At 37.0% G+C, this 12170-nt stretch overlaps 1 protein-coding gene across 4 annotated transcripts in view; it reads right to left on the reverse strand.

Moving 5' to 3' along the window:
* The window catches only part of RTTN (rotatin), a 180690-nt gene that overhangs the window by 10140 nt on the left and 158380 nt on the right, over positions 1-12170 (reverse strand). For 3 of the 4 annotated variants that reach the window (XM_069096895.1, XM_069096892.1, XM_069096891.1), the window contains 2 exons: positions 9276-9402; positions 740-942 (listed from right to left, as the gene is read on the reverse strand). In XM_069096895.1, coding sequence (XP_068952996.1) covers positions 740-942; positions 9276-9402 — 330 coding nt within the window. Of the gene's footprint in view, positions 1-739; positions 943-9275; positions 9403-12170 lie in introns of those variants that run through there. The other variant, XR_011169992.1, reaches the window with a different exon arrangement.

Below are 12170 nucleotides of genomic sequence, written 5' to 3' on the forward strand. Positions count from 1 at the left end.
ACCTAACGATCAATTTTCAAAATCAGGAATCTAACAGCCTGAAATTATGTTGTTCTAAATACTCAATTAAAACAGTCAAAGCCTTGAACGAAAAGCAGAACCTAGAATGATACTGTATCAATTTATAGCCTGAAAAGTAGTCCATTTGTGCTTTAGTGCATTTTGCAACATTACATTTGTTCAATGTTATTATCAACTCACAAACTAAACGAAGACAAAATCAAAAATGAAGTACTCAGGGAACATACTGAGGTATGTGCTACATTAATAAGAGGGGTTGATAAATGGCTTTAAATGGGTGTGGTAAGGACTCCTGATTTCAGAAAGCAGTTTGTCAATCTAAACTTAACTAATTGTTACTACTTGGTATAGCTAACAGTTCTAAGATAGAGTGTATTACTTTTAGGATCGCAAAATAATTATAAGAAACTTGTCTTAGAGCTGCACTTTTGAAAGTACAGAATAATCACTTATCTCATAGGAAAGAAAAACTATTAAATAAAAAAGTTATGATTTCCACATACTAGTTCCCAATAATTTCTATATGCAATGGGATTTAAGGAAAGCACACATCATTCATTTTATGAATTTCTAAATAGTATCTTAAAAACATAACTTAACTTTCATGTGTTCTGGAATTTGAATGTGTGTGATTAGGTGCTCAAAGTATTATCTTTTGCCACAGACCGAATCGTTGACTATTTTTGTTTATGGGGCATAGTACCGCTTAAGTGCTTACCTTTTGAATAACTCCTTTACAGTCATGAGATAAGGCAACATTTGCAAGGAGTGTAAAAGCCAACTGCTGCATTGTGGGATTCTCAGAAGTCAAATGGGAACTCCATTTTAAGATACAAAGCATCAAAGAGTTACTCGGTGTTCCTCTAAATGCAGGCTGACCAGGATACTGTACACAACTTGCCCCACAAAGAGAACTGCAACCTTGAAGAATGACAGTTTATTACAATTTATTACAATGTAGTAGTTATAAACTACTGCCCATCAATCCAAAACAATAAACAACAAATAACAGCATGTTTTCATTCATACTCCCGTTTCCGTTTAGGGTCTAATGGCTTATTAAACTGTCTTCATTAGTGGTTCTACCATATTCTATTCTATATCTAAGAAACAGAAATAATCTTCCTCTGCTTCTCTATCATCTCAGCTCTATTCTTCTCCTGGTTTACTTTGCCCCTACTATCCTTCCATCAATACCACCCATTGAACCCAGCAGAACCTGGTCTATACTGAGCAAACCCCACTAGAAGCTCTGCCTCTTCAATAAGTTCTCCTTATGTTTTCTTATCTTTAATATTTGACTTCATCCATAATGTGCCTTCCCCATCAAATTTTCAGTTCAGACTATTTCCTTTATACTTGCCCTAACTAGGAGAAGGAACAGCTTTTTCTCTAGAGGTCCATACCATATTCTTAAGGGTGGCTAGATGGCACAATGGATAGAGTGTCAGGCCTGGAGTCAAGAAGACCTGAGTTCAAATCCAGCCTCAGAGGCACAACAGCTGTGACCCTGGGCAAATCACTTCACTCTTTCTCAGTTTCCTCATCTGTAAAATGAGCTGAAGAAGGAAATAGAAAATCACTCTAGTATCTCTGCTTCTCTCTTTAATAAGAAAATATTGCCACAAATCTCTCATCTTTATCCATAAGACATTTTTCAAATGAGTTCATATTCCGAATCATTGTTGCTTTTAGCTGTCACACGACTCCATTTGACAAGTAAATAAAATATTGGCAGACTAAGCCCCTTTGGGGGCTTTTTTTTGCCTCCTTGTTATAGGAATTGATTTACAACAGCTAAATTGCTTTAGGGAATAATTCATCTGTACCTATTTCCTTTTTTTGTCCATATACCATTTATTGTTATTAAAATTTATTTAAATAGGTGAGGAGGGAGTAATTTTAATTATATACCATGCCATTTTCTAATTTATATGCTTTCTCCTAGCTTTGCACTAATATTGATTTTCCTCTAATAAGTCAGTGGTATGTCAGTACCTCCCAGGGTTATAGTGAAGATAAAGTGAGATAATATTTGTAAAGTGTTTTGCCAGTCTTAAAGTGCTATACAAATTTGAATTATTATTATTATTATTGTTAAAATATAATCGATATCACCTTAGTGGTGTTATTTGTGACATTATCCAGTGTCTTCTGATTAATTTCTCAAAGAAAATATATAAGGCACAAGACTTTTAGGTAGTCTTTAACTTTTTATTTCTTCTTTTTTATTCCTATTTTCAAATATATTCTTTGTAACCCTCATCTATTTCCACTTGTGCACTGAAGTCATCAAGTATTAAAGTAACTACTAATTTAACTTGGAGAGTCTTATCAAGTTCTTTGAATACTTTCTCTATTTTTCATCCTCTGCAATAGATGTTGGTATGTAAGATACAATTATTATTACAGTAATCATCATGAACACTGCAATATAAGAAGCCAAACTGACCAAGGAAATGCCATAGATATAATCTATGTAGATTTAGTAAAATGCCTAACAGTCTGTCATATATTCTGAGTTTTTTTTTTTCTTTTTGGAGGGGGGAAGGCAGGGCAATTGGGATTAAGTGACTTGCCCAAGGTCACACGGCTAGTAAGTGCTAAGTGTCTGAGGCCGGATTTGAACAGAGGTCCTCCTGACTCCAGGGCTGGTGCTCTATTCACTGCACCACCTAGCCGCCCCTCTGTCATACATTCTTAGGGGGGAAAATGGAAAGACATGAGCCTAGACAACAACAAAATTAAGTACATTCAGAACCAGTTGATTGGCCAGACTGACAGCATAGCCATTCCTTGTTTAATGAGAACTTTATTACTATTTAATAATTTATCACTCACTTAGAAGGCAGTACAGATAGCAAGCTGATTTAATATGTACATCACACAAAGGGAGGAGGGCTAAGAGTTGACAGTCAGGATTCAAAACAGTCTTTGTAGGTCAGAACGTTTTAAAAAAGACATCTAAAGCAATAAACATATTATAACATTTGCTGAAGGGACATGATTTTTCAGAAATGAGTTAAATTACGTGGCCACCGAGGTTTTTTTCAACTCTTCTTTTGTGAAAAACAGATACGATATGGGCCCTGCTCTCAAGAAGATTATCATGTAATGGGGAGAAAAGCATTAAAGCAGATAACTGAAACAAAACATAGTGTGGAAAAATAGGAGAAATCATGACAAAGTTGAATATTCCTTTGTTACCAAAAACTGAAGGAAGGAAGGAACTCAGCTGGCCAGAGATGAAGAATGGCTTCATGAAAAAAGTGGCTCCTAAGGTAGGCCTTGAATGATAGGAAGAAATTCAAGAGATGAAATGAGGGGTAAAGAATATTCCGGGCATAGAAGCAGTATGATTGACCAAGAACATAGATACAGGAGGGGAGAGGAAAAGAACAAGGGTCATATGTGACAGCAACTTAGAATACACAAAAAAGGAGTAGGACAAGATCAGGGAGTTACTTTTTTTTTCATTTTTCAAATTCTTTATTAACTTCTGATTTACATCATTCATTTCCACCAGATTTTGAGTTACAAATTTTCTCCCCATTTTTCCCCTACCCACCACCCCAAAATAGCAGTCCCACAGGATATCCCCTCCTCCAATCTGCTCTCTCCCATATTTTCTTCCATACTCCTTTCCACTTTACCAGTCGGGCATAGTGGATGTCTATGCCCCAGTGCCTGAATGTCTGATTTCCCAATTACATGTAATAAAGTATTAATAATAGTGTGTGTGTGTATGTATATATATATATGTTTAAACATTTGATTTTAAAACTTTGAATTCCAGGATTCATTCCCTTCCTCCCTTGTCACTCACCCTTACTGGGAAGATAAGCAGTTCAGTATAGATTGTACAGGTGTAGCTAAGGCAAAACATTAACATAGTAGATATATTGCAAAAGACTGACGATATTTCGCTCCCTCCTATCCCACCTCCCACTTGTTCTATTCTCTACTTTGATCCCATCCCTTTTCAAAACTGGGTGCTTCCAACTTCCCTCCCCCCCTGCCTGCCCTCCCTTCCTTCATCCCCCCTCTCATCCTTATGCCCCATTCTCCTGTAGGGTGAGATACTCTATTTAGTGTGTATTTCATTCCCTCTCTGAGCCAAATTCAATGAGGATAAGGTTGACCCATTCCCTTTTGCCTTCCTATTCTTCCCCTCCATTGTAACCATTTTCCCTTGCCTCTTCTATATGAGATAGTTTACCCCATTCTGTCTCTCCCCATCTCCTCTCATTATATTCCTCTCACCTCTTAATTCCACCTTTTAAATATCATCCCTTCCTATTAAATTAGTCCTGTGCCCTCTATCTATGTATACCTGTAAACATATATACACACATTCACATATGTATTCATATGCCCACATACCCTCATATATATATATATACACACACACACACATATATATATATGTTTCTATTCCCTTCAACTATTTTCATACTGAGAAAAGTTTCATCAGTTACAATTATTGTTTTTTCATGTAGGAATGTAAATAGTTCAACTTTGATAAGTTGCTTATGATTTCTTTTCCCTGTTTACCTTCTCATGCTTCTCTTGCTTCTTGTATCTGAATGTCAAATTTTCTATTCAACTCTAGTTTTTTCAGCAAGAATGCCTGAAAGTCCTCTATTCCACTGAATGACCATATTTTCCCCTGAAACATGATACTCAGTTTTGCTGGGTAGGTGACTCTTGGTTTTAATCCCAGCTCCTTTGCCCTCTGGAATATCACATTCCAAGCCCTTCCATCCCTCAGTGTCGAAGCTGCCAGATCCTGGGTTATCCTGATTGTGTTTCCACAATATTCAAATTGTTTCTTCCTGGCTGCTTGTAATATTCTCTCCTTGATCTGGGAATTTTGGAACCTGGCTATAATATTCCTAGGAGTTTTTGGGATCTTTTTCAGGAGGTGATCGGTGGATTCTTTCAACTTCTATTTTGCCCTCTGGTTCTAAAACATCAGGGCAGTTTTCCTTGAGGATTTCTTGGAGGATGATTTCTAGGTTCTTCTTTGATCAAGGTTTTCAGGTAGTCCAATAATTTTTAAATTATCTCTCCTGGATCTATTTTCCAGGTCAGTGGTTTTTCCAGTGAGATATTTCACATTGCCTTCTATTCTTTCATTTGTTTGGATCTGTCTAGCAGCATCTTGATTTCTCATAAAGTCACTAGCTTCCACTTGCTCTAATCTACTTCTGAAGCAATGATTCTCCTCTGTGAGCTTTTGAGATTCTTTTTCCATCTGGCAAATTCGGCTTTTTAAGGCATTCTTCTCCTCATTGCCTTTTTGAGCCTCTTTTTCCATTTGAGTTAGTCTATTTTTTAAGGTGTTATTTTCCTCAGTTAGGCTGTTGACTCTCATTTTGTAATTTTCTTGCATCATTCTTATTTCTCTTCCCAATTCTTCCTCCACTTCTCTTACCTGCTTCTTAAGGTCCTCTATGGCCTGTAACCAGCTCGTATTTTCCTTAGAAGCTTTTGGTGCAGGAGTTCTGACTTCACTGTCTCCCTCCTCTTCCATGCTTTGCTCCTTTTTTGTCCCCAAAATAGGAGTCGAATGTTGGATTCTTCTGTTTGCTTTGTTTCCTTTGCCTGGTCATGTTGCCACTCAATTACTTGACTTTTGGGCTTTTCGCCACAGTAGGACTCTGCTACCAGACAGGGGAGCTTCGTACAAAATGCTGGGGTTTTCTCAGCTGCCGGAAGTATTAGTTGGGTGCCCTTGCTGAAGCTTCCCCACGCTCTAGCAAGCTGGACACACACCCCAGGACCTCCATCCTAGACTGCAATCCAGATCCAAGCAGGTTAAAGCAAGAGCGATTACCCCTCAGACTGGTCGCTTGGTCCCCCTACAGTCTTCAGGTTAGGAGCTGAAGCTGCCACATGGCAGGGGCTGTGCCGCAGCCCTCAGCATCTTCTTGCCCCAGGGGCAAAATCCAAGGCACTCCCAACTACTGGGTCCCAAAGTCCACTGTGCACTGACCTGTCACTTTGTCCTTAGCGTCTATGTGTTGGTAATTCTGGACAGCCACAGCTGCTGGTAATCTGGAGTCCCTCCAGCCAGTGGCTGTTCAGGTCCGCCTTGGGGCTAAAACCTCTGCTCATCATGTGGGCCTGGGCTCAGCTCCCAGAGTGCTGAGCTAGCCGATTCCTGCTGGCCTGCTGGGCTGTCCTCAGCAGGAGATTAGCTTCTCTGTGTCATTTTGTGGGTTCTGTAGCTCCAAAGTTTGTTCAGAGTCCCCTTTTACATGAATTGGGGAAGGTGGAAGCCGGAGCCGTGGGGAGGACCTGCTTCTACTCCGCCATCTTGACTTCACCCTCAAGGCAAGGGATTTATTTTTAATACAGTAGAGAATGGGGAACTATTTTAAATGAAGGATTTGTATTCTATGATAAGAGCAGTTCATTTGGAAGAATATTTGATCAAAGATGTGAAGGAACAGTTGAAAAGGGGATAGACTTTAGGAGGAAGGTATAACAGTTAATGGGTTGCTACAATATTCCAGGGTGATAGGCAATTAAAGCTTGAACTAAGGTATCTGCAGTGAGAATGGCAAAGAAGGGCCAGTAATAAGAGGTATAGTTGAGGTAAAATTGATGAGACTTATGGGTGAAGAGAAGACAAAAGCCTAAAGTGACTCAATGGTAATAAACCAGGGTGATTAAGAAGATAACAAGACGATCCACAGAAATAGAAAAGTTAGAGTAAGTGGCACTGTGGGGATGAGAATTTCCACTTTAAACATTTTTAATTTAATATACTGTTAGGACAACTCAGAGAAGGACTTCAATACCCAAGTGCTGAACTTGGGTTAGATTATCTGTTTTACCATTTACTATTAGTGTGTCCTTGGCAAATTACTTAACCACTATGGGTTCTATTTATGGTCCTTAATCCTAAAGCTGCCAAACACAGATTCTATCCTCCACTGAGTCTGGTATTTTCACTCTTCCCATGTACATACTCATTCTGATTTCCTATCTTTACTCATGCTATTTCCTATTCCTAGAATTTATCCCTTACCTTCCATCTGTCTTAACTATTCTTCCTTCTATGCCCAGCTCAAGTCCTGACTCCTCCAAGAAAGCTTCTTTTATTAATCTAGTATACTGTGATCTGTCCTAAAGAGATGGCTTGATAACTGAGGGGAAGGAACCATGGTTCCTTCTTCCTTTTTATCCCTCATAATACTCAGCTGAGTCCTGGAACCATATAAAACACACAGTAAATAACCTCTTGATTTAATAGATAGAAGAAAACACGATTGCTAGCTTACAACTTTTACCACTGTACCTCAAAAAGCATATCTCTAAGCACCCACATAAGAACCAGAGCAAAAGTATTTAATAACAAATTACAGAGGATTCATGATATATTGGGAAAGCATTCAATCCCTTTTTCTTAAAGGTAGAATTGGCCATTCTCCAATTGCTAAATAGTCAAAACAAGTAGTGTTTGAAAACAAGTAGTTTTCAAAAGAAGAAATCAAAGCTATCAACAGTCACATGAAAAAATGCTCTAAATCACTATTGATTAGAGAAACGCAAATTAAAACAACTCTGAGGTACCATTTCGCACCCATCAGATTACTAACATGAGAATAAATGAAAATGACAAATGCTGGAGGGGATGTAGAAACACTAATATTCTGTTGGTGGAGTTGAAACTAGTCTAACCATTCTAGAGAACAATTTGGAACTGTGACTAAGGGGCTATAAAACTGTAATATCACTACTAGGTCTGTATCTCCAAGAGATCAAAGAAAAGATAAAAGGACCTCTTTGTACAAAAATATTTATAGCAGCAATTTTTGTGATAGCCAAGAACTGGAACTGAAGGGATATCTATAAATTGGGGAATGGCTAAACAAGTTATGGAACATGATTGTGATAAAGTATTATTGTGCTATAAGAAAAAGACAAGCAGGATAGTTTCAGAAAAACCCAGGAAGACGATGCAATTGTGCATCAATACAAATTGATGCAAAGTAAATTGTGCATAACCAGGAGAACATCATACATAGTAACACCAATATCGTAGGGGTGATCAACGGTGAAAGACTCAGTCACTCTGATTAGAAAAATGATCCAAGGTAATTCTAAAGAACCCATGATGAAAAATGCTATCCATTTCTTGAGAAAGAACCGATGAACCAAGCAGATTAAAGCGTATCATTTACCCTCTTTATTCTTTTCATTCTTGAGTATGTTTTTTTTTTTTTTTGCAACATGGCTAAAATGGAAATATGTTTTACATGACTTCACATGTATCACTGATATCATATTGCTTGCCTTCTCAAGAATGGGAGAGCAGTGGTGGGAGGTTGGAACTCAAAATTTTTTTAAAATTAATGTTAAAAAAGTGTTATATGTAATTAGAAAGTACTTTACAAAATAAACAAAAACTTTTCTTTAAAGTGAAGGAATTGGAAAAAAAAGAGTCAGGAAGGCACTGGGAAAAGATAAATTATTCTCACTCAAAAGCAGGTAGGTACCAGTGAGACAGATAAAGTAAATCCTATATGATGTAATATTTATATCATTGAATACATTATTTTTATTTTATTTTTTTGCTTTATGGAGGGCAACTGGGGTTGTGACTTGACTTGCCCAAGGTCACACGGCTAGTTTTTTTGTGTTAAGTGTCTGAGGCCAGATTTGAACTCAGGTTCTCCTGACTCCAGGGCCGGTGCTCTATTCACTGCGCCCCCTAGCCACCCCATACATTATTTTTAATAAGACAATTAAGAAAATGAAATTCTTTCATCTTATTACAGCATTTTGCAAATTAGTATACCAGTGAATTATATAGAGAAAAATGTCATTATTATAACATATGATATGTGTGTATACAATACACATGCACATATATTGTATATATATACAACATGCATATGTGTGTATGTATGTATATGTGTGTATATATATATTATCCTCTCCCCTTTTACTAGATGGTAGAACCATGAACTACAAAACCTCCATTTAAAGAGGGAGCTAAACTTATACATCTCTTCATTTCTCACCTGGCTCCAATACTTTGGAACTTCTCTAAATTCTCTACTATGCCCCCTACCCCACCCCAAGTTGGGAGCTTTCCTCTCTCCCCACTTTGCCTTTCAGACTTTTGTGTGTTGTCTTCCCCCATTCAATTATAAGCTTCTTGAAGGCAGGGACTATTTGTATATCTAGCACTTAAGAGAGTGACTGGCATATAGTATGAAGTTAATAAATATATTTACCAGCTGGATAATTTGCAGTATAGACACAAAGCAGCTGCAGGGCCACCTTCATCAATGAATCATCCAGCAGAAACCAAGGCCAAAAAGAATGTATGAGAGGAACAAGATGTGCTTGAAGTGCTGTTGCCTTTTGAAAAAAATAAAGAATGATTTGTGAGAGAAATTAATATTTCACTACTTTGTTAATAACTCATTATTAATTTGTGATCCATCCTTTTCCTTTGATTTTTGTTAAGACTCTACTTCTGAAAAGGTCAGTCAGTCTCTGATGGGTGTAATTGAATAACATAATCTTCTCCCAGCCCCAAGGCATAGACCTGGACGGAGATCATGCAGAGGCACTTACTTTTTGTTACCCTGTAAACAAAAGCTAGCCACAGTCCTGGAACATATTTACTTGCCCTTGATCCCCTCCATTAGAGTTCAGGGCAACCCTGCCAATGAAGGAGAAAAGTAGTCAGAGAGGTCCAGATAGAAATGGTTTCCCTTTTCCAGATTGCTGAAGACTTCTGAGACTCAAGATGAAAACACATCCTCAGAAGAAGAAGCGAAGACTTTAAACCTACCTCCTCATTGACTGTCCACCAATCAGGGTCAAGTTTCACTTGTCAGAGGAGTTCCCTATCAGAAGGAACACACAGAGTCTCCCTTGGTGTCTCTGGTTACTGAGAGAAACTGTTGACTATCAACTGATATTATTGCTTACTGGCTAGCCTAATGAACAAACTGTTAATTACCTAGAAACTCTTGTCTCTTGGAATTTTCATTCACCACACTTGCAATAGAAACGCATAGAAGTAAAAATGACTCCGAAAGAAATTATAGAATGAAATAGAATACATAAAAACTAGACATTGAAAGAAAACGAAGGAGAAACGACACTGTCAACTTTTTAAAAAACCATCTCTTCTCTGGTGAAAATTAGCAGTAAGATTTAAGGCAAGCACACATATTTCAAAGGGAGTCAATATTTCCTGTCCACAACAGTAGGTATCACACTTGGCTGTCATAACAAGGAACAGGCCTTTGTCAAGAACTCATTTTTGAAAACAACTGTGATGGTATTCTCCTTGTATAAGAATGGCTGGAAGGAAACTTCAAAGACGTTTAAAGGAAATAAGCTATAACCTAGAATGCTGGAACAATGATATGTGGTCAACTGTTACTCATCACAAAATGGTCAGGAAGTAGAGGATTTACATAATTACAAATTCTAATTAACATCAAATTACCTTGTAAACCAAAAATGGACTTTATTATATTCTAATTATTCAAAAATCCATTAAACACAAATTATACTTCATATAATCTTTCCTTAACGGTTCAGAAGCCATTTCAGGATCTTTCAGTGTTTCAGATTAATTATCATGGAAATTAATTATTGTTCACTGCATAATACTTTTTCCTCAATGGGGGAACCTGTGTATTTTAGTCTAAAACTTTGTTGGTTGTACTAAAATGAACTATTGCCTATATTAAACAAAGTACTCAGTTTTTAAAAAGAACACAAGGAAAGCTTTTTATTGGTTTGAAATTAAATTACAAAATTAACTCATAGAACTGAATTTATATAAAACTTAAATTCTGATTACTTTAAAAAGTTACTCAATGTCAGCTGTCAGTCTCTTCTAGAAAAATGTATAACCCCAAAAGTAAAAAAAAAATAACTTGAGAAATTGTATTTAAAAATTCAATTATTAAAAAATCCACTGATAAAAGAACTGGAATAAGCATGCTTCTGTTATGAAAAAAAGACTTATCTGATGAATATAACTGTATACATAATGCTGGTAGAGAAAGAGGAATGATCGTGGTTTTTTTTTTTTGGTGGGCAATTGGGGTTAAGTGACTTGCCCAAAGTCAGATGGCTAGTAAGCGTGTCAAGTGTCTAAGGCTGGACCTGAACTCAGGTCCTCCTGACTCCAGGGCCGGTGCTCTATTCACTGAGCCACCTAGCCGCCCTGAGGAATGATCCTGATGAAGACAACAGTGACAAAAAAGTACTGCCATAACAAATGAAACATGCTGTAATAGGAACTGGAAACCATACAACCAAAATCCAAAATAAAAAAAAATGCTTAGAACAAATACTGGAAGTAGATGCCTTCATTATTCAGTTGTACCTTAGCATATACTTATCTCTCCTAATCTCATGAAATTAAAAAAAATTATAAATTAGTTTTATTTAATGTATCAACTCATTTCTTATTTGCTCTTAGCTCAACTAACTCAGAAAATGTTTTGATAATTTGATTGATAATGATTCCATATATATTTGGATTATAATATGGCTGGTGTAATCCCAAAGGGGCTACATTAATAATAACTAATGTAGCATCAGATATTTCTTTACAGCCAGGGCTTATCTAGTGAGCAAACTTCAGTACTCCATGAAGAATACATAGGAACATATTTTTTAAAAAATTAAGGTTATTATATTTTACTTGTTGATGTTCTTGTGATTTAAGAATTTTCACACACAGAACATATTTCACTACTATGCAAACACACTTAATCAATACATTTATGATAAAACTAAAACTAATGATATTAGTGTCTTGCACACAGTAGATGCCCAGTAAACATTGGTTGAATGAATAGTTATAGACAGTAACTTAAGTAAATAGTGAAAATATTCATTAGCAGCTGCCAAGTGATTTTGAAAAAGGTTAGCCTACAAACTGACACACTAGCACATATTTCTGATAAAATGACATTACAAACTAATGAGATACCTTACCTTCACCAGTATTAAGATTTTTCTATGGGGTGGCTGGGTGGTGCAGCGAGTAGAGTGCCGGCCCCTGAGTCTGAAGGACCTGAGTTTGGATCCGGCCTCAGACACTTCACACACACACACACACACACACACACACACACACACACACACACACA

Source organism: Petaurus breviceps, unplaced genomic scaffold, assembly GCF_028583685.1.
Source record: "Petaurus breviceps papuanus isolate PSGF00001 unplaced genomic scaffold, PetGlider_PUasm1.0 330, whole genome shotgun sequence".
NCBI classification, from domain to species: Eukaryota; Metazoa; Chordata; class Mammalia; order Diprotodontia; family Petauridae; genus Petaurus; species Petaurus breviceps.